Genomic DNA, 20805 nt, shown 5'->3' on the forward strand with positions numbered 1-20805 from the left:
CCCGCCGCCCTGCCGTTCTGAATTTCATTTCTGGGGGGGGAGGTGGGAGGTACTTTGGGGCCACTTTGGCTCTTGGAAGTGTGTTGCGGGGGCTCTGTTCGGCTGGCCTCGCAGATCGCGTGGGGCTTTTCCCGGGGGGGGGGGAATGCAGGGTGCTTTAAGTTATGGATGCCTTGTCGTGTTTTCCTGCGGGCGTGTTTGTGTGTGTGACGACGTCTCATTTTTGTTGAGCACGAACCCCGTGGTAAGAGCACGGGAGTTTGTGCCCATCAGCAGAAGCAGCCTGTAGTTTCCATTCCGCCTGGCACAGCGCTGCACACGCACGCACACACACACGTACACAAAGACTTCCTCGGCGTGTGCCTGTCGCCGCGGTACTTTCGGGGAGGGGGCTTGCCAGAAATCCTTCCGTTCCCCGGGGTCCCAGCCACCTCTCCTCCCACGCCGAGAAACCACCCCGGCATCGCATCCTAATTGTCTTCTAATTTGTTTCTAATGCATTTGTTGTCCTGCTTGTCGTGGCCGAGTGTGCTCTACCTCTTTCCCCCGACCCCCTTCCCGACTGGGGGTAACATTCCGTTACAATCCCGTCCGGTGTGGATGCGGGGCCCGGGGCGCCCAGGGCCCGGCCGGCCGGGCGGGTGCATTCGGGGGTGCGGGGTGTGAGCGCCCACGCGCGTGAAACGTGGATGCACAGGGCACCGCGGTTTCCTTTTATGTGCGTTTCAAGGAGGGAAAAAAAATGTCAGGCGCAATGATCAGTGCCGAACCGTCGCCTTCCTGTTGTTCACGGTCGTCTCTCCTCCCCCTGCCCTCAGTGTGCCGTACAGGTGAAGCTGGAGCTGGGGCACCGCGCCCAGGTGAGGAAAAAACCGACCGTGGAGGGCTTCACCCACGACTGGATGGTGTTCGTGCGCGGTCCGGAGCACAGTAACATACAGCACTTTGTGGAGAAAGTCGTCTTCCACTTGCACGAAAGCTTCCCTAGGCCAAAAAGAGGTAGGGCTCGAATACAAAAGGGGCTTGATAAAAAATGTCTTTGCCGAGCGAGGAAACAATCGCTCGGCCGGGGCGGTCCCCCTGGCCCGCTCCCCGCCCCCCGCGCCGCGCTCGCCGGCGCAGCCTCGGGATCCGGGTGCGCGGCGCCGCGCCGGCCAGGTCCCAGCTGCCGCCCGCGCGCGCGACTTCGGTTCGTGAAAGTCGCCGCAGAGAAAGGACCGTCAGGTGTCGAGTGTTTATTCATCCCAAGGCAGCCCTCTCTGGTCCTCTGGGGCTGGCTACGGGTTCTGTGGGGAGGGTGCAATTAGTTGTTGGGTTTGGACGTGCGGGGAGTGGGGCTGGAGGGAATAAACACTTTGCGCTTTTTTTTCTTAGGGAGATTCAGATTTACCTGTGTTGTAGGATGTACTTATTGTTCTGCCTTGAAAAGTATATTTGTTTTTAAGGTGTCCTCTGCTTTCACCTCAGTGCATAAGACCCTGGTGCCAGGGGCCCTTCGTGGACTTTTCATTTTGTAGGTTAGCCAACTGCCACACCCCACTCCACTCTGGATTTTATGTTTATTTGGGGGGCTTACGGTTCCTTTCTCAGTCGCTCCTGTGGCACTTGATTACTCCTTTGATTTTGAGCAACGTAGCCAAGTGTCTGCCGGATGTGATCTGCAGGAGAGAGGGCTCCTACAAAGGTTGAAGCTAAGTTTCAGAGGAACGATGTTTTACGTTGCCTTTTGCTTCAGTCTTTCCCCACCTTGGTTCTTAGCCTTGGAATCTAGTTTGCATAATCCTGCTGAGCGTCTGCGGTCTCCAACGTTTTCCATAAAGGGCAGGACAGTTTTGGATAAAAGAAACAAGGTGTCATTTTAAAAGAAATTAAAAGGGAGTTTGAGAAATTCCAGTTTCTGTTCCCTTCAGTCTCTGGAAAGCTACTGTCTGGTTGTTTTAGTTGGATTAGTGGAAGTAACAGTACAAGTACAATAAGGTGCTTTGTTTGTGAGCAGGTTTATTTATCTAAGTCGACACAATGGTTAGTAGTTATCTTCCATTTGATCCGTAATCTTTATTGGCATCTAGAACTCCTGCAGTTTCTTAGAGTAACATCATAATAAATCCATTCTACTTAGAGTTATGTGGAAATTATTGAACATCCAAGGGGCCGAATAAGGAGAGGAGAAATGCTGTGTGCCTTAGAGGTGGTAGAGGTTTGTGATGGCACTTACTTTTGTTTCCAAAGCTCATAATATGGGAAGTAGGATTATATTTTTTGCCTTTAGTGCTTTGGTTTGTAGCTCCTCTTGAAAACTTGAACAGTTGAATTTGATGGGCTTTGTTGGGTGGTTAATAAATGAATCAGTTTCTAATAGAGGGCTAGGAATATACATGGCCTGTAAGGAAGTAATATTTAGAATTTATTAGCATTTTATGTTAAAATGTAGTCAAAGATGTTCTATTTCCTGTTTCCTGATAATGAGTGCTGTCAAGTTTCTGTCACTATCTGAGGTCGGGGCGTGATGCTTGTTGGAATCTGTCTCCCTCTTTCCTTGTGTCTGTAGAGCTGCGAGTTTAAACAAAAGAAACCACCTTCTAAGATTCTTGGTACACACTGTTAGGACTACTTGACTACTGTTCACTTCAAAGTGAAATACATTTTTAAAAAGCAATATTTATTGTATTAGGAGCATTAAATCAGTTGGCAGAGGACGTACCTCTTCAGATAACTTTGTTTAGGTACCTTGACAGTTGACAAATTTGCTTTATGAAATTAAAGTTGATCAACCTCTCCATTTTACCACTGTTTCTCTGCTGCATTGCGTCTGAGTGGGGATGTTTCCCTTTATTTCCTATACTTACTTATTTTTCTGTCCAGCCTGAGGAAATGCAAAGGTGCTCCTCAGGTAGACCACACCTGGGAGTTGTTGCTAGGTGTGGTAAGCTGCTTGATATCCTTTTCAGATATTTCTGAGAGGTGTCTGCTTGTTGGTTGGACTTTTTAATTTTTATACTCAACTGTGTAATTTCTTTAAGTAGTCTATATAAGCCATTGTTTTAAAATGTTTATTTTGGGATTTTTATTTGTATGTGTGCTTCCCATGATGTGACAAGTCCTGGGAAAAATGCCAGTGTACATCGCCCAGGAGAGACCTTGTCATACTGTAATTACATATGATTCAGATTGCAAGGGAAGGGTTCTCTATTCATTGGGAACAGTTAGTTGTAAGTTCAAGCAATAACCAATATGCCACTGAATCCTCGGACTTATTTTTTGGCTTGTAAAGTCCTTCAAAATGATAAGAATAAATAGAGAATAAGAATGTCAAGCATTTTAAAGTCTATTTTCTTACTTTATAAGGTGCTATGTTGGCTATATTATAAATCTATTAAGTGACAGAGTAAACTATTGCCCACTGGAAAAAAATGAATTTGTGAAAAATCTGAGTTATAGGATATTTAAAAGAAGTGCCCATTCTCTAAATTAAGCTGTAAATGGCTATTAATAGGGACATGTTAAATCACTTTCACTATATAGAGTAGCTGAGAAACAGAGATGTACCTTAGGACGGAGGCACTCCCTTTAGCCCAGCCACAAAGATGGATGAGTCCTTAGTTTCATAAATCTTTAGTTTGGAAAAGTGAATTGATTTTCAGGTTGATTTCCTTTACTTCATAGTAAAATTCTGAGAACTTGCAGAAGAATAAAATTATAGTATTTTTAACTTGTTGCCTAATGAGAATTACATATACCATTTCAGAATTGAGCTCATTTGATTTGAATTAATGAAGTTTTACTCTGTCATAAAGATGTATGAGAAATGTTCAATTTAAAACTACTGGCACAAAATCCTAGAAAAGAGATCGTGATGAAATAGTGAGGCCTGGAATATCCATTAGCTGTTAACAGAATAGGCAGGTCAGAATATGGTACATTTTAAAACTATCTACTTGCACAAAAGGACCAGACTGTATTTATTAGTACTGAAGATTTATGTTAGTCTGATATGACTGAAATGAATAGTCACATTCAAAACATTTCATTTAAAATATTAATGTTTTCATTTTCAGTATAATTCGAATTTGAGTGAACTTTCTTTGCAATTACAGCCATCCTTACTATTGCAATCTGTTTCACTGACATTTATGATATGAAATCTGTTGCCTATTATTTTATGTAGGCTAATTTGGCCACTGGTAGCATTTGATAACTTTTTATTTGTAGCCTTTGTCCTTTGAGTGAGCAGATAAAGCTTAATAAATTGCCTTTACCAACTGTTTGGTCCCAGTTTTTCTGCATAGTTCTGATTTGTGTTAAATGGTCCCCTGAAAATATTTTTGATAACTCTATCAAGGCATTTAATACTTTGAGGGTTTACTAGTTGACGATGTTGTATGTGCCTGGTGTATCTTCTTTTTGAAGGCATTTAAAAGGTGTAAAGAAAAAATGAAGATGAGTGAGACTATTCTGATACATTCAGGGAGTGCTATTTGTATAGGGTTCTGTATGGAATCAAGATGACCAGTGAGGTCAGTTTCACTACTTGGCATTTTGAGGCAACATAAAGTGATATTTTAAGTGATATTCCAAGGCACTTAAAAGCTGAATTGTTGGAGGAAATCCTGTTTGCTATAGGTGAGAATATAAGTTAGGCATGGGCATTTTTAGAAGGTCTTTGGCAAAATTTATTAAGACTTTTTAGTGTTCACTCCCTTTAGCCCAGTAAATATACTTCTAGGAATTTTCTGACATGTGATTTTACAAGTACACAAAGATACAGCATATTTCTTATAACTGTTCTTACAATAGCAAAAATTTGGAAGCAAGCCTACAGGGGACCTTAATTGGATACAGTTAAATGGTAATAATCTATACAGTGAGGTAAATCTATTTGTATAGGCAGGAGTATCTTCAAGAAATACTAAGTGAAATAAGGCAAGTTGCTAATAAACCTGTGTGATCTCATTTAAAAGTGCTTATACAGATAAAAAGTTTGTATGTGTTTGCATATGTGTGTAAATAAATAAATTTTGGATTAGTGGGCACCAAACTCTTACAAATAGTTTTGTTTGTGGCTACTTGTTGTATTGAGGGTGGTGGGAGGTGATTTTTAGAGTGTTTGATTTTTTTTAAAAAAAGGTTTACATGTAATATAAACATATGTATGTTATACAGAGGGTGCCAAAAAAAGGTACACACATTTTAAGAAAGGAAAAAGCTATATTAGGATCATAATATGTAATACATAATACAGTGTAGAATCAGTATATATTGATATGCCATTAACAAAAGATGAATACAAGCCGCATTGAACACTTCTTGTAATTGCAGAAGTAAAATATGACTCGGTGTATCACAAATTTAATAGTTTCCTCCTTTTGTAAAATGTGTATATGTTGTTTTTGGCACCGTATGTATATTTAAAGCTATTGCAGTGAGTTCACGTAATCTTTTAAGACAGAAAGACAAAGAATAGAGAACCAATATAATATAATGTTTTTTAAACAGGGATTAGCATGTAGCTATCTAAAAATGATCTTGAACCATCTTGGGTAGATATTGTTGCTTAGAGATGAGAAGTTAGGCTTAGCAATTACAGATTTATATTCAAATGCTGGTTTAAGAAGTCACTGGTGTGATTTTGGGCAAATTGCTTCTGTATCTGTTTTCTTATTTATGTTATGGAAAAGATAAAATACAACTGTTACCTCATGAGTTGAGTATTAAATATAAATCAGCTGTTCTCAAACTTACTGTATTTAAAATCCCTTTATGGCCTTAAAATTTGAAGATAACAAAGAGCCTTTGTATCTAAGTTTTATCTATTAATTTTACTGTATTAGAAATTAAAACAGAGACATTTTCAGTGTATCACATGTTAACACACAAATACCATTTTAATGAAAAATAAATATTTTCTAAACAAAAATTAGAAGAGTGGCATTGTTTTCTCTCTCTCTTTCTCTTATTTTTTTTGCAAATCTCCTTAATGTCTGGTTTAGTAGAAGACAAATGGATCCACTTATCCTCTTCCATATTCTGTCTTTTGTGTTATCCCAGGTCATGTAGCCTCTGAAAAACTCTACTGTATACTTAGGAGAGAATGAAACTGAAAAAGGCAAGTGACATCATATATATTGACCACTCAAGAGACTGTGACAAACTGGTCAGCATACGGAAGTGGTCAACGTAGGAAACTAGGTCAACTGTACTGATATGTACATCCTTATCTGTGAAAATTAGGTCAATTTAAGGGAATGGTCAGTGTAGGGAGGTGCTCAACTATGGAAGTTCTACTGTATATGAAAATAGTTTTAATTTTACTGATCACCTAAAAAGATCTTACAGATCCTGAGATCCTTTGGACTACATTCTGAGAATGGCTCATGTATAGCATTTAGCATACAATCTAGTGCAGAAAAATGGATGCTGATTTTTTTAATCCATCATTATTGTTAATAAAAACACTCATTTAATGGAAAAAGAAAAGATAAATCTTCCAAAGTATTGCCTTACTAAATTCCACTGAACACTTATCTAACAAGTTTTTTCACGAAAGGATAATCTAAACTTTGGTTTTCCCTGACACATTTCATAGTTAAAATCACTATGCATTCTATGGTATAGTATCTGCATTATGCAGAGGTCTTTTATAGCCATTATTTTAGGTAACCTTTGGTAGAACTGTGTCTGTGAAGTAGGCAGGACAAGGGTATCAGCTTTAATTTTATCTTAAAGATTCTTTTTTTTTTTTTCTCTGAAGTTTCCTTCTAAGTGGGTCTTCTATGGACCATGCTTGGCCTCTTTTCTGTTTTTCTAGTCATCTGTTGCAGATAATCCCCACTTATTTAACATAGCTTTTACCATTCTGTGATGTAGAATTTGTTAATCCCTTAGTCGTTGAGTCTTCACAGGAAAGGTCATAGAAATTAGGAAATAACATAGCACAATTATACAGGGTAGGCTTTATGAAGAAACTTGTATTCATTTATTACGTGCAAATGAAATCTTTCTCTTCTCATTTGTAAATATGTGTTCATTGTAGAAAAATCAAACCAAAGTTAGGTGAGGTGGTGCATGCCTATAGGTTGCCAGCTACTTGGGAGGCTGAGACAGGAGGATGGCTTGAGCCAGGAGTTTGAAGCTAACTTGGGCAACATAGTGAGAACTCATCTCTTAAAAACAAAAAAAAAGAAAGAAAGAAAAATAGAACTATAGCCATTCAGAGAAAAAAGTTACTTGAAATTTTCATAGATAACCATAGTTAATATTTTGGTAGACATCTTTATATATTGGTACATATACTACGTACAGATCTGTATTAACATTAATTCATCCAACAAGAGTTTGTTTTGGGCTCCTGTTATGGTGCCTCATATACTTCTGAGATCTGGGGATAAAGCACAGATGAACATTCCTACTCTTATGGAATATAATCTTTTTAAATTGCTGAATTTCATGATATTGAACAAATTTTATTATACTTCATTTGGATCCTTAGATTGTTTCAAATTTTAATTTGTTATGAATAATGCTGTGATGAACATGTTCATTTTTGTATTCGTTTCCTTATTTTAAATTTCTAGAAGGGAGGTAGTTGAGGCAAAAGGTATACAGATTTAAAATTTTGATAGGTATTACCAAACTTTCCTCTGAAACGATTGTACCAGCTTATACTGCCCCGGGGGGTTAAAAGACGGCCCATTTCCCTACATGGTTGCCAATATTAAAAATTAACAGTTTTAAAAAAATCTTTTCCAACCTGCTTCATGAAAAAATACCTCATTTTGCTTTGGATTTATTTGGTTAGTGGTCCTAAGTATCTTTTCTTATGAAATTGTGTTTATTTACCATTTGTCTTTGTGATACGCCTTTTATACATACCTTTGTAGTTGATGGCTGCTTTTTTACTTCTCAAAACAAAAAAAGTATAGGAAAATGTAAAAAATGCAAAGAATGGTAAAATTTAAATCTCCACTACCAAGAATCAATAAATGTGTACATTTCATTATATTTGTTTCCTTGTTTGGAAAATTAACTATTCTAGAAGCAGCTAAGTGTTTATAAAAGCTTCTTAACCTTTCTTTCCAACTCTTAAGTTTGCACATTATATTGTTTACAGATAATAGAGTATTGCATCTTAAATTCATACTGGGTAAATAAGTTTAATAAGTTTTTTCTTCTATTGAGATTTGATTCACCTACTATAAAATTCACTTTTTTAAAGTACACAAGTCAGTGGTTTTTACCATATTCACAAGATTTTGCAACCATTGCCACTACTTAATACCAAACTAGGTCATTTTCTTTTCTTTTCTTTTAGCAGTTTTGGGCAAGGGCCAGGTTTGAACCCGCCTCCTCCAGTATATGGGGCCAGTGCCCTACTCCTTTGAGCCACAGGCGCCACCCCAGGTGCCCCAGGTCATTTTCTTGAGTGAATACCTTGGTATCTTGCTTTTTTCCTTCCACTCACTATTTTTATGACCCTATCCCTACTTCATCTATAGAGATCCCGTTCATTCCTCCTAATTTCCTCTGCTTAGTATTTCACCATAGGAATATATTCTATACTTTCCTGTTTACCTATTAAGAAATGCACAGAGGGTGTCAAAAAATGTATACACATTTTAAGAAAGGAAAAAACTATCTTAAAATTGTAATGATACATACTGATAACACCTGCTATCTTTTTACTGTGTCACGTATCGCTTGTAATTGCAGAAGTCAAATGTGACTTGAGAATTGCAGTTATGATACAGTTTTTTCCTTTCTTAAAATACGTATACATTTTTTGGTCCCCTCTGTAGAGGCCATTTTCTGTTCTGTACAGTGAACATCTTTGAACACGTTCCCTATGCACACGCACAAGGGTTGGGACATAAGCTTAGAGTTTGAGTCCTTGGGTGGTGGGCATGTGCAGCTTCTTTTGTTCTAATAGACGTTAGATTGTTCTGCAGAGTAACTGTGGCTGTTTATACTCTGTCGGGGAATGAATAACCTTTTTCTCTGCATCTTTGCCAATGTAGGTTATTTTGATATTAATTTTTGATGTTTCGTTTAAATGTGGTATCTTTTTGTTTTCATTGGCATTTTTCTGGTTCCTAGCAGGGTTAAGCATATATATATATTTTTTTATTGAATGGTAACTATGTACATTAATGTGCTTTTGGGGTACAGTGTGGGGTTTTCACACACAATCCGAAACACTTCCATCAAACTGGTTAACATAGCCTTCGTGTCATTTTCTTAGTTATTATTTTACAACGTTCACATTCTACTCTTAGAAAGATTCACTTGTACCCGGGGTTAAGCATATTAATGTATGTTTATTGACTACTTGAATTTCTTCTTTATTGATTTTTTATATTGTTTTTCTCTTGGGTCCTTGCCCTTTTCTTGTTTTGTAGGATATTCATCCTTGGTTGTTTGTGTTGGAAATGTCTTTCCTCATTTCTTTTTTTTCACATAGCTTGATTTATGGTATTTTTCTGCCATATTCAAATTTTTAGTTTTGTCAGATTGATCTGCTTTATTGCATTTCGTTTTCCTATCCAGGTTTAGGGTCTCATTTAAGAATTTAGTTTGTGGCCATGGTGGTGTGCTTACCCAGAAGGCTTTCCCTTTGCAGGATACAGTGAAAGACTAGGGGGGAAGAAATAAGGGAAAGAGGGGGTCCCTGCCTTCAGTGTGCTTGTGTCTTTTATTTAGAGCTGGAAGAGAGATTCTTCATCTTCCTCTACCCTCTCATTTTACTTTTAATCAGAAGCCTAGAAATGTGGAGTGATCCTGCATGTAGACACAGTGAGTCACAAGTGTGCCCGTGCAAAGATAACTAGTAAGAAATGGCGCTCAAAGTTTACTTTAAAAACATTGAGCAATTATTCACTTACATTAGCAGACAGATGTCTAGCAATAACTTTCTTGATTGTAGACATGGTTTAGAATTTAATTAAGTGGTGGTAACCGTAGATGATCTTTAAAAGGGAAAAGTTCTTGCCTGTAGTCCCAGCTACTTGCAAGGCTGAGGCAAGAGGATTGAGGCTGAGGCAAGGTGATCACTTCAGCCCAGCAGTTTGAGGTTGCTGAGTTTTGATGCCATACTAGTCTACTAAGTGCGACAAAGTGAGACAGCTGAAAAAAAAAAAAAAAGGAAAAAGTTTTATAGCTACTTTCAAGCAGAATCAAATTCATTTTATGGATTAATTTAAGGACTTTCTTTGAGATTAAATCCTTAGAAAAAATTATTGCTGCATGGTAGTTATCTCTTGATATTTTGCCCCCCCCCCCCACCGCCCTCTTTACCCAATGGTCAGATTGCAATTGTATGAAGGATGCAGAGTGTTGTTTTAAGTAGTAATGTTGCATGACTTAATCATTTTAACTTAAGCACAATAAGTTTGCAGTGACTATGGCCTGAAAAAGGCCATTATCATTGAATTTCTGAACAAGTAAGGCTAGCGTTTGGGTGTGATTTAGTTGGCATATAGCAGTTAATAATTAACCTTTTGGATAATATCAGTGCACCATCATTTTTTCTAAAGAAAACTATGGCTTATCATTAAAATAATATTCATTAGTGATTATAAAGATGATTAGTTGAATTTTGAGTTATTCAATCATATTAGAAGATTGATATTCTAAGAGTTGAATAAGTTTTTTCTATTTTAAAATATTTAATTTTGTTAAAACTAGTTTGTTTGGGTTTTTTTTTTTGTTCTTTTCCAGTAGGAATCATCAGTTCTTTTCCCACGAATACCAGGCCAAATGCTATCTGTGTATGCACATTGATTTTTAAAAACAAAACATATACTAACAATTTCCTAAAGTATTAATAATAATAGCAGTGACTTAGAGAGTAGGGAATGACTTGCCTCTTAATGTTTCTTGGTACAAACCTAGGCTGCATGATGCCTATTAATTATTGCAGAGAGGTTTTTATATCCCCATCCCCTCCTTCAAAATAAGCATGGTATTGGGAGGAGAATACTCTCTGATTATTGCAGGTATCTATTCATCTCAATAAACAGTTAAAACACTTTGGATGTTTAAAAATAGGGTCGTTGTAGACTTTGTGTCCTTCATACCTTTTACCCAAAATACTTCATTAACATGCATTGCTAAATAATGAAAGCTTTCTTTGTTATTGTAGGAACATTCTATTATACAACATTTTTTTCATCATTGTATTTCTTTCCATGTTCTGGTATTATAAGCAGCTGTTTATATAAGTGATTCTTAGTGGAAAATGGAGAGTTTGGGTTGTTGGGATTTGGTTGCTTTCTGTGGAATAGGTTATTTTAAAATGTAGACATGGCTCTGGATTGTCTTATCGTCCTTGTTGTTTCATATGTATGCACAGAAATATTTTAGTAACCAGCGTCCAGAACCTACTATCCTTATTCAGTGGAGCACCGAGCATCACTGTTATGTGTCATCTGCTCTGTCCAGCACTCCTTTGTCTGTGCATATGTACCTGTTGTTTCTCCTGGGTTGCATTAGAGTTGTATACACATCTAGGATCCTGTAGAGTCCTATATTATCACTGTAGACACTACTGATAACTTTTATCTATGTAGTGTCCAGACCAGTGATTTTCAAGTGGTGTTCCATGAGAGGACCTTAAGTTGCCATGAAAATTTCTAAAGATCACTAATTAAATTATATTCAAAAGAAGTTCAAAGCACAGTAAATGTGTTCTTTTTTTTTTTTTTTTTGGATCAACATAATTTAAGTGTGCCATGGAAGTTTAACTACAGGCTTAAGTGTGCCTTGAGATTAAAAAAGAAAAAAAAAAAAGGTTGAGAAACACTGGTCTAGACCCTGGAAGTTTTTGGCAACAATGTAACACAAGGCAGATGTTGCAAGTCGGAATGAGAGTTTTAGAATCCCTTAGATTGCCTGACTTTACCTTCCACTCTGGAGGTTGTAAATTATTACTCAGTGTTCTGAAACTGGTTTCTTCTGTTCCTCTAATAATTGACCTTGTATAAACAGAATCACCACTTGAATTTTTAGCAGGAAACATCATATCTGCTGATAACCACGTTTTCTAGAATGTGTTCTAGCTTTTCTTAGGCAAAAAAATTTTTTCTTGGTCTTTTCATTTTTTTTCTCTTATTCTTTCCTCATCTACTTCGGATCCTTTAAAAAAAACTAGACACAAATTTGAAGGACTTGGCCAGCTCTATCATTTTTTACTACCTGATTCCTGCAATACAACTAGCCTTTTTTAGCTTTAAAAATAAGAGTCTGATGTATTCCAGTAACTGGTAGCAGCAGTATTTAGCAATGTGGCAGGAAAGCCCTGGCCTGGGTAATAGAAAGGATGTGTTTGAACTGAATAAGCTGTGTGGGCTTTTCTTGCTCTGAAGTATTATTTTTCTTTTTATTTAAAAAAGGATAAATACTGGATTTGTCATTGAAATAGTATTTTCGTAATAATGAAGCAATGGCTACCATTTATTAAATATCAACTGTATTGATTATAATACATGATAACATGCTAGGCAATGGGCAATATGGAATTGTATTTCTCACTTTTCTAAGTGTATTTTGGAAAATGATTTTTTTTAAAGAAGATATTGATAAGTGAACTCCAGTACATTGGAATTTTCTTTTCTTACAATAAATGGACAGTGAAATGGGTAAAAGACTTTCTGCAATAACATGGAAGTTATGCATATGATAACATGAGTAATTTATCAAATAGGTGATTATGTTTTGGTTATAAAAAGCTCTGGTCATATTGGTGCCATTTGCATCAACCATCAGCTACTACTTGTAGGTTGGCTCATTTCAATGGATTAAGAAACTGAGTTCATTGGAAACTTCCTCCTCAAACATGGCTTTTATCCATGCCATTAGACTATTGGGTTTTTCATGTTAATGATTGGTAGTTTGCATAGCATTGGGCAGACCTTGAAATTTTTTTTTTCGTTTTTGCAGTTTTTGGCCAGGGCTGGGTCCAAACCCACCACCTCCGGTATATGGGGCCGGCGACCTACTCCTTTGAGCCACCCCAGACCCTGAAATTTTGTTACTTATTTTGCTTTTCTGAAGTATCATTTATCAGATAACTACTTCTGTTTCTATTAATAGAGTAATAATTGAAAACTTGGACTATAGCATCATATACACAGGTTAGAAGAACATATATCAAATCTTAGACCATTCAATATCCTTGCAGAGTTTTTCATTTAATAAATGAAATGTTCAATTGAAGTTGTTTGGAAAGTAAGTACCCTCTCCTTTTGGGTTGCAACAGGCTATGTAACTTTTAAGTCAAATAAAAAGTACTTCTAGTTAGCATTTCAATTTGAAGAAAATTGTCAAATGACTGACTAAAACCAAGGATTTAATTTATACAAAGGTGCAGGCATTTGAAATACAGCACCAAATACATAAGAATTTTCTTATGGGGGGTGGCACCAGTGGCTCAGTGAGCAGGGCGCTGGCCCCATATACCAAGCGTGGCAGGTTTGAACCTGACCCCAGCCAAACTGCAACAAAAAATAGCTGGGTGTTGTGAGCCAAACTGTAACAAAAAATAGCTGGGTGTTGTGGTGGGCACCTGTAGACCCAGTTACTCAGGAGGCTGAGGCAAGAGAATCACGTAAGCCCAAGAGCTGGAGGTTCCTGTAAGCTGTGATGCCACAGCACTCTACTGAAGGCAACAAAGTGAGATTCTGTCTCTAAAAACAGTTTTCTTATGTTGTGAAGGGTGTGTAATAGCTTGTAGTTTGCTACTTGACAAAGTATCTTTCTGTGAAGGCCTCTTTTGGGTTTACCATCATTGTTTCAGCCCATTCATAGTGGAATGGACAGGATTGTTCATCTTTACTCACATTTTGAGAATTATGTGACTGATAAAAAGAAATCAGTGAAAAGATGGGAAGGAAATAGTATAACAAAATGTTAATAAAAAGAGTATAATTGTGATGGATGTGTTACTTAGTTCAATGTAAGCATTTCACATTGTATATCAAATCAGTACACTGAACCCCATCAATGCATCAATGTACACAGTTATGATTTAATAAAAAAAATAAAAATTTATGTCATGTCACCATTTAATAAAAAAATGTTAATAGAAGTTATTCATATTTCTGGGAGGTGGGATATCAGGAACTTTCAAGCTTCCTTGAATGATGTATTATTATATGATTTTTTTCAAGCTTTCTTGAATGATGTATTATTATATGAAAGTTAAATTAGATAATTAAATGTCTGTATGGGCACATTTACAATACACTTTTTAGTTTTTCTAGAAGTACTTTCATTTGGAACACGATCAGGATTCTCTTTCCCAAGAAACATTTTCATATTTTATTATTTGACATGTTGCTGCCTTGTTATTTTGAGGTCTTCTCTCTTTCCCTATCCCCTTTGCTTTCTTTCCTTCTTTCTTTCCCCTTCCTCATTCATTTTTGTTTGTTTGTTTATTTTTTAGAGACAGGGTCTTCCTCTGTCACTTAGGCTAGAGTGCAGTGGTGATTTCGTAGCTCAAGTGATTCTCCCACTTTAGCCTCTGAAGGGTATGAACCAGCACATTGGCTGTCTTAATAGTACTATGAACGTGCACGGGTATTTCATAAGTTGACCGTAAGCTTTAAAAGGAAACATGTAGGTCATGTTTTTACCTTTCTTAATTAGTATTGTTTTGAAGTTATAAAAGTAATGAGATTAACCTGATTTATAAGTGTCTATTACTCATATAAAACAGTCGTTTAACAGACTTACTCGTGTTTACTGTTTCAATACAGTATATATTTTGGAAATGTTTTGAAAAGTTCCACCCTTTTTTTCCTGCAGAGTTTTACAAAGTAATATGCTTATTTTGATATGTAGTGTTAGAAATTTTCCCATAGCCTACGTCTGACTTTGAAAATACTACAAATGGAGTAGTATCTCATCATGCTATTTACATGTATGGTGATGTTAGGAATAAATAGGATCTGTAATAGGAAATAAAAGATGCTTTTCCAGTTTGTAGGTGTTTGTATATAATTTGGAAGTTAAACATAAACTCGTAAGAAATAAGAAGTACCAAAACAAGTAACAGAAATAAATCCAAAAGACATATATTTGGGCATGGAAAGAAGTGGTCTTTTTGAATGGAGAATTGATACATAATTGTATAAATATAAACTATTTTAGTAATAAAGCTTTTTTAGACAAAGTCGGGTGCATTCAGGTTGGGATGGTCATAGACTAAGGCATTTAAAAAAAAATTTCACATACAAGCTAGAAAAATAAGTTTTCAAAAGTGAAAATTAAAATATAATTTCGTGTTTTATGTATAATGCAGATAGATTGATATGAATGTTCCCTTAAACATAACTAAAAAAGATCTCTTCAAAATGAGGGGTTTTTAGTTGTCCTCAAAGATCTCTCTGAAATCTAAAATCTGAAGTCTAAAATTTATCTAAGTCCATGATTTTATGATCTATGAGAAAACACTTGCCTTTTTGACATTAAAAGTGTACTATGCTCTAATGATAGCAAAGCTGTATGTCAACTGAAAATAAGAGTGTTTTCTCTTGAGTATTAGATGCTTTTACAAAAATCCATAAATTATGGTTAAATTAACTCTACCTTAGAATGTTTTTAAAACATAAAAATTGATGTAGGTGATCTGGGTGTTTCTTGTAAGCTCCTTTACTAATAATGATGCTTTATGTACCATTAGCTAGTATTTGGAATAAAATTATTTTCCATGGACTTAACTTAGTTTTCTTGATAAAATTTCTGTTCCTATTTGCCTATTTCTGTTCCTTGAGAGAATTCATAATGGCCTGGAGTCCTTTCCTCATGATGAAGGTATGTATAGGAATGAGGAAAATAATTTACTCTTTGGCACAATGACTGCAGCTCACAATATTTGCTTGCTATTTTAACTATTAAATTTATTTATGTAGCTGTTTTGCCTATAAATACAGAAAGTAAAATAGAATGACGTAATTGTTTTAAATTTATTCTTACTGAATACCAAAGTGACCAAGTTGAAGACTTGAGAATTTGAGTAGTACAAAGACTTGGTTTGAATATTGCAGATTGTTAGAGATTCCAGATTTGGTGCTAAATTAAATAAAAATACTCGTAAAATTTTGTTGTGAGACAGACACAGCTATGGCAGACCAAGATAGCGCACAAATGGCCCTTATTTGGAGCCTGTGGAGTGGGAGCATGTTTTGCAGTGAAAGGGTAACCAAAGGACAAGGTGTTCTCTCCTTGTAGACTTGTAAAGACCTCAGAGTTTTCTTTATGTTATTGTAGAAAGACATTATTTTTGCTTTGGCGTGCTTAAAACTAAAGGGCAAATGATCCAAAAGAATAATCTTGAAATTCAATAGCAAGAGAACTACTTGACATTGTGGGCTGGAGGCCAGCAAATGTGGGGCTTTCATTGAATGCGTGGGAAATGGGGCAGGCCTGGAATTTAAAGAGACAGGGTGCAGTACCCTAGAAAAGAAAAGCCCTCCTGTATGATTTGCTTACTTGGAGAAAAAAAATAGACTTAAAGTTTTCTCTAAAGGATCTTTATTGGATCAACTATTTAAGGCATTGAAAGACACTGAGTGAATTTTTCCTAACTCCACCTCCCACACTCTCTAGCCATCTTCTCTTGTCTGAAATTAGTGCCGAGTAAAATTGTTTATAACAGAAGAGAAGCAGCTTTTCAAATAAAAGTACTTTGTAGCCTGTTCAAATGGAGTATAATGTAATTCTTTCTGAAATTGAGCACTTATTACTTTGTTTATGTAGCTGTTTTAAAAGTGGGGGCGGGTGAGGGAGTGTACCACAGGAACCTCTGCTTTAGAAATTACTGTTTTTTCTATGTCTGAGTTTTCCTCCCCCATCCACTCATGAATCCCCCTCCTCCCCGTCCCCCACCTCCCACAATCCCTCAATAAAATAGTATTTAAAAGAGTTGAATAACCAGTCCTATGTACCAGCTTCTTGCTTGAGGCAATAATGTTGTACTATTTTCAATGGGTGGTCTTGAATCTCCATGGGAGATTTTACAGGCAGTGGGCTCCAAGACCCACTAAGTGTATTACATTGAACATAACCAGTTAAATCCCCCAACCTTTAAGAATATACAGAGATAGTTTTCTATGATTGAATTCCCATCATTAATTGCTTGCAAACCAATTTATTTAATTTTATTTGAAGAATTTATGGTTTAAATCCCTAAAAGTGAAGCATATTAATGCCACATTTGGTATTTACTTTTTAAGTGCAAATAAGTCATTCATAAATATGTCAATTTAGGAATATCCATGAGTGCATGCGCTTTAATTCATAGTTTTTAAATAATTTTTACTCCTTTAGGAAACCAATACATAGTAGTTTTCAGATGTTAAGTAGTTGAAGCCGTATTTCTCCTATTTGAGATAGTATAAATTGATAGCATCTATTTAGGATCAGAAAGCATGTTTGGTAGGTTTATATAATCAGTGTCTCTAACCTGTGGCATGTAGTATAAGTAGCCTGAAATTTAACTAAATTGTGTTGGCCCAAATCTTTGTGAAAGTAAACAGAATTTGAATTAGAAATTAAATACTGGATTCAAATGAGCCTTTAGAAAAGTAATTTCTCTTTAGACAAACTTGCTTGAATAAAATATTTACATATGTTTCATAAATATTGAAATGGGGGGCTCGGCGCCTATAGCTCAACCGGCTAAGGCGCCAGCCATGTACACCTAAGGTGGCGGGTTCGAATCCCCAGCCGGGACCCGCCAAACAACAATGACAGCTGCAACCAAAAAATAGCCGGGCGTTGTGGCAGGCGCCTGTGGTCCCAGCTACTTGGGAGGCGGAGGCAAGAGACTCGCTTGAGCCCAGGAGTTGGAGGTTGCTGTGAGCTGTAATGCCAGGGCACTCTGCCCAGGGGGACAGCTTGAGGCTCTGTCTCAAAAAAAAAAAAAAAAAAAAAAAAAAAAAATGGGGAACATTGTAGTCATGCCCATTCCCACATAACTTAGTTTAAATTACTTTGGAACTTCTTTCTGTGATTCAGTGACAAAGTAACTTTGTTGGGTCATTGCTTTAATTACTTTGTTTCCCTTAGTCATACTTTTCAGAAACTTGACTTATAAAGAATATTGGATTTCTGTTCAAAAATAAGTTCTGGGATACTTGTTTTCTGTAGGCTAAGTGGAAAGAAATTTAGGAATAGGTTTGGTAATAACTGGGATGGTAATATAGAATGAGAGAGCTTTTTTGTTTGTTTTAAACAATGTATGTAATTTTAGGTGGAAGACTAATGCTCAGGAATTGAGTTCGTTTCTTGTGAAAATCATTATACAGTTGTTTTAGGTCGTATATAAAATGGTGTAATTCTGCAGTTTTCTTTACTGATAGAATCAAATATCTGTGGCTCAGCAGTTTACAGCATTGGTGAAATGTATACCTTTTCTTCTTTAGCTTAGTATATTCCTGAATAGCTAAAAAGTTTTCCAGTAGTTTTTATAAGTGGGTTTAAAGAAGAGATAGCCATCTGAAGTTTTATCTTGCGTAGCCAGTATTTAAAGGTTATCAAGGTTGTCTACACACAAAAAGACACAGTTCTTACGGCTACACTTGTGAATGAAGTTAAAGGTTGGTAAACTTACTGAGGTGTAATTTTGTTTTCGTTATCCATTCCCCTGGCTGAAAATGAAATAGAAACGAATCTGGTTACTAAAGACCAGTACTGCGTTGGATCACTTCCTTGAGCTTTTGCTGTGATCGTTAAAGGCAAAGTTAGACAGCTGCTGTAGATTTTGTCAGTGGCCTCACAAAAGAAATTGTTTAACCCTCTTAGTTTCAGACCCTATCATTTTTTTACTTTGCAGATAACACTTGCTGGGTTTGAATATGAATGGTATATACTTGCTGTGTTAGATATGAATCTGTGATTATGATTTGGGCTTCTGATTTACAGAAGGCAGTGTAGCAGAACATGGACAATTTTAGTACTAATACATTTTTATATCTTGGAATATGACAAATCTCAACATTTTTGCTTATATTAGGACAGATTTAGAAATTACAACTTAGACTTTTCAAAGTTAGACTTTTCTTTTTCTATTGGAAGACTTTCAGGGGATTGTGAAAATTGTGTTTGACTTATAATCCTTGATAATGGAATAAAATCTCATTTTGGGTAAAGTGTAGAATTAGAACTATGCTGTCGACTTCTAAAATTGATGTCACATAGTGTTAAAAATCAAATCCCAACAAGATCTCAACAACGTTGGTCCTCTCATATAATGTGTTTCCATTATTGTTCTAGGCTTTCAGGGCAAGGAAATTATTGTTAAGTCTGAAGAAGGCAAGATTTTGAAACCTACTGCTATGTGATTAAACCAGTGTGTTTGCCCCGAGGCTTCAGCCATTCAATCTCAATTCATAGTCTGAAATTTTGGATTCCTTCTCTGTTTGAAAATAATACTACTTAAAAATTTTAAGACTGCCTTTCCCTACTCACAGGAAAACTATTGAGGCAAATTACCAGGGTTAAGATTTTTCAGGCAGTCAAGACTCTGAAGATACATTTCAGTATTTTAAAGAGAAACTTCACAGTCATCTTACATAAAATTTTACTGGGCTTTTCATTAATCTGAAATAACTGGTCTATAAGTACTTTATCAGTGAAAACTGCTCAGCATGTCAGAGGAGGAGTAGAACACAAAGGCTTCCTGCAAATTAAGGGCACAATGAGTACTAACGGACTTTCCAGCCATCTCCAGCTGTGAGATTATTATAGTTTTTGCAAACCTTTTTCTCTCAAAACTAAATCAAGAATGGTAGAGTCCTGATAAAAAGAAGTGTAGAAAAGCCTAACTAATCCTTAGATGAGTTACTTCAAACGTGCCAAAATAGAATAAAATCAGTTAATGGCATGGATTAAAGGTTACTTTTAATGCATTTTTATCACTCACATTGAGAATTTTGTTGTATGTTAATGCATTTGGCCTTGGTTAGAAAAATCCAGAGGAAAAGATATAATTAAATATGAGAGATTACATAATCACATTGTTATGAGGAAATTTAGTACCAACTTTGGGTGCCAGATTTAACCTGAACGATAAAACTGTGTTCTTAAGATCAGAGCTGTAAACAGGTGGCTCTGATTTTGAGTAGTAAATTTTTGGATTATAATTAGAAGACTCATCTGTGTACTTTTAAGAGTTGACTTCTATAGCTTTTAAGACACAGTGTGGCTATATGTCTTTGGATAAATATATACAAATGGTTTGGGATAAGTTATAGACAAAGGCTAAAATCAGATCTGGATTAATATTTTAAAAATGATGGATTCTTGCTAGCGGTAAAGAGAAGGGGAGAAGGAGAAATTAGAGGCAGATTTTGGGTACAAAGGCCACCTTTACTTATTGTATGTATACCTAAAAAGATCTTTCATAAATAGAGGGAGACTATATCATCTGTGCTTTTAATTCAGAGCCACATGTTGGCCAACTACTTAATTTGTGGAATTCTGGCATATTGTGATAGAACTGCCAGAAGTATTGGGCTAAGGAAAAACTGATTTGGCATGATGCCCTTGGTTGGAGAAATAAAAAGAGAAAGTTTAGGTACAGATATATAGGTATAGTTGTACCTTTCTCTGTGTGTGTGTGTGAATGTATATTTATTAAAAGTTTATTATAAGAACCTGGCAGTGGAAGATTTGATAATCATGTTGCATTTGTCACTTATCCAAGACGCCAAATTGTAAGTTTTTCTTTTTACTGGATTTATTTACATTTATTTCCTTATAATGAATGTATGCCTTTGCTGTGGCTTAATAGGAAATAGCCCATCACGTGTA

General features: G+C 36.3%; 1 protein-coding gene across 1 annotated transcript in view; it reads left to right on the forward strand.

The window, feature by feature from the left end:
- Positions 1-20805, forward strand: part of MLLT3 (MLLT3, super elongation complex subunit) — a 264740-nt gene that overhangs the window by 604 nt on the left and 243331 nt on the right. Inside the window, exon 2 of the mRNA XM_012812784.2 lies at positions 819-999. Within this exon, the coding sequence (XP_012668238.1) occupies positions 819-999 (181 nt within the window). The remainder of the gene's footprint in view (positions 1-818; positions 1000-20805) is intronic.

This window comes from Otolemur garnettii, unplaced genomic scaffold, assembly GCF_000181295.1.
Source record: "Otolemur garnettii isolate 467f Iridium unplaced genomic scaffold, OtoGar3 scaffold00006, whole genome shotgun sequence".
Classification (NCBI taxonomy): Eukaryota; Metazoa; Chordata; class Mammalia; order Primates; family Galagidae; genus Otolemur; species Otolemur garnettii.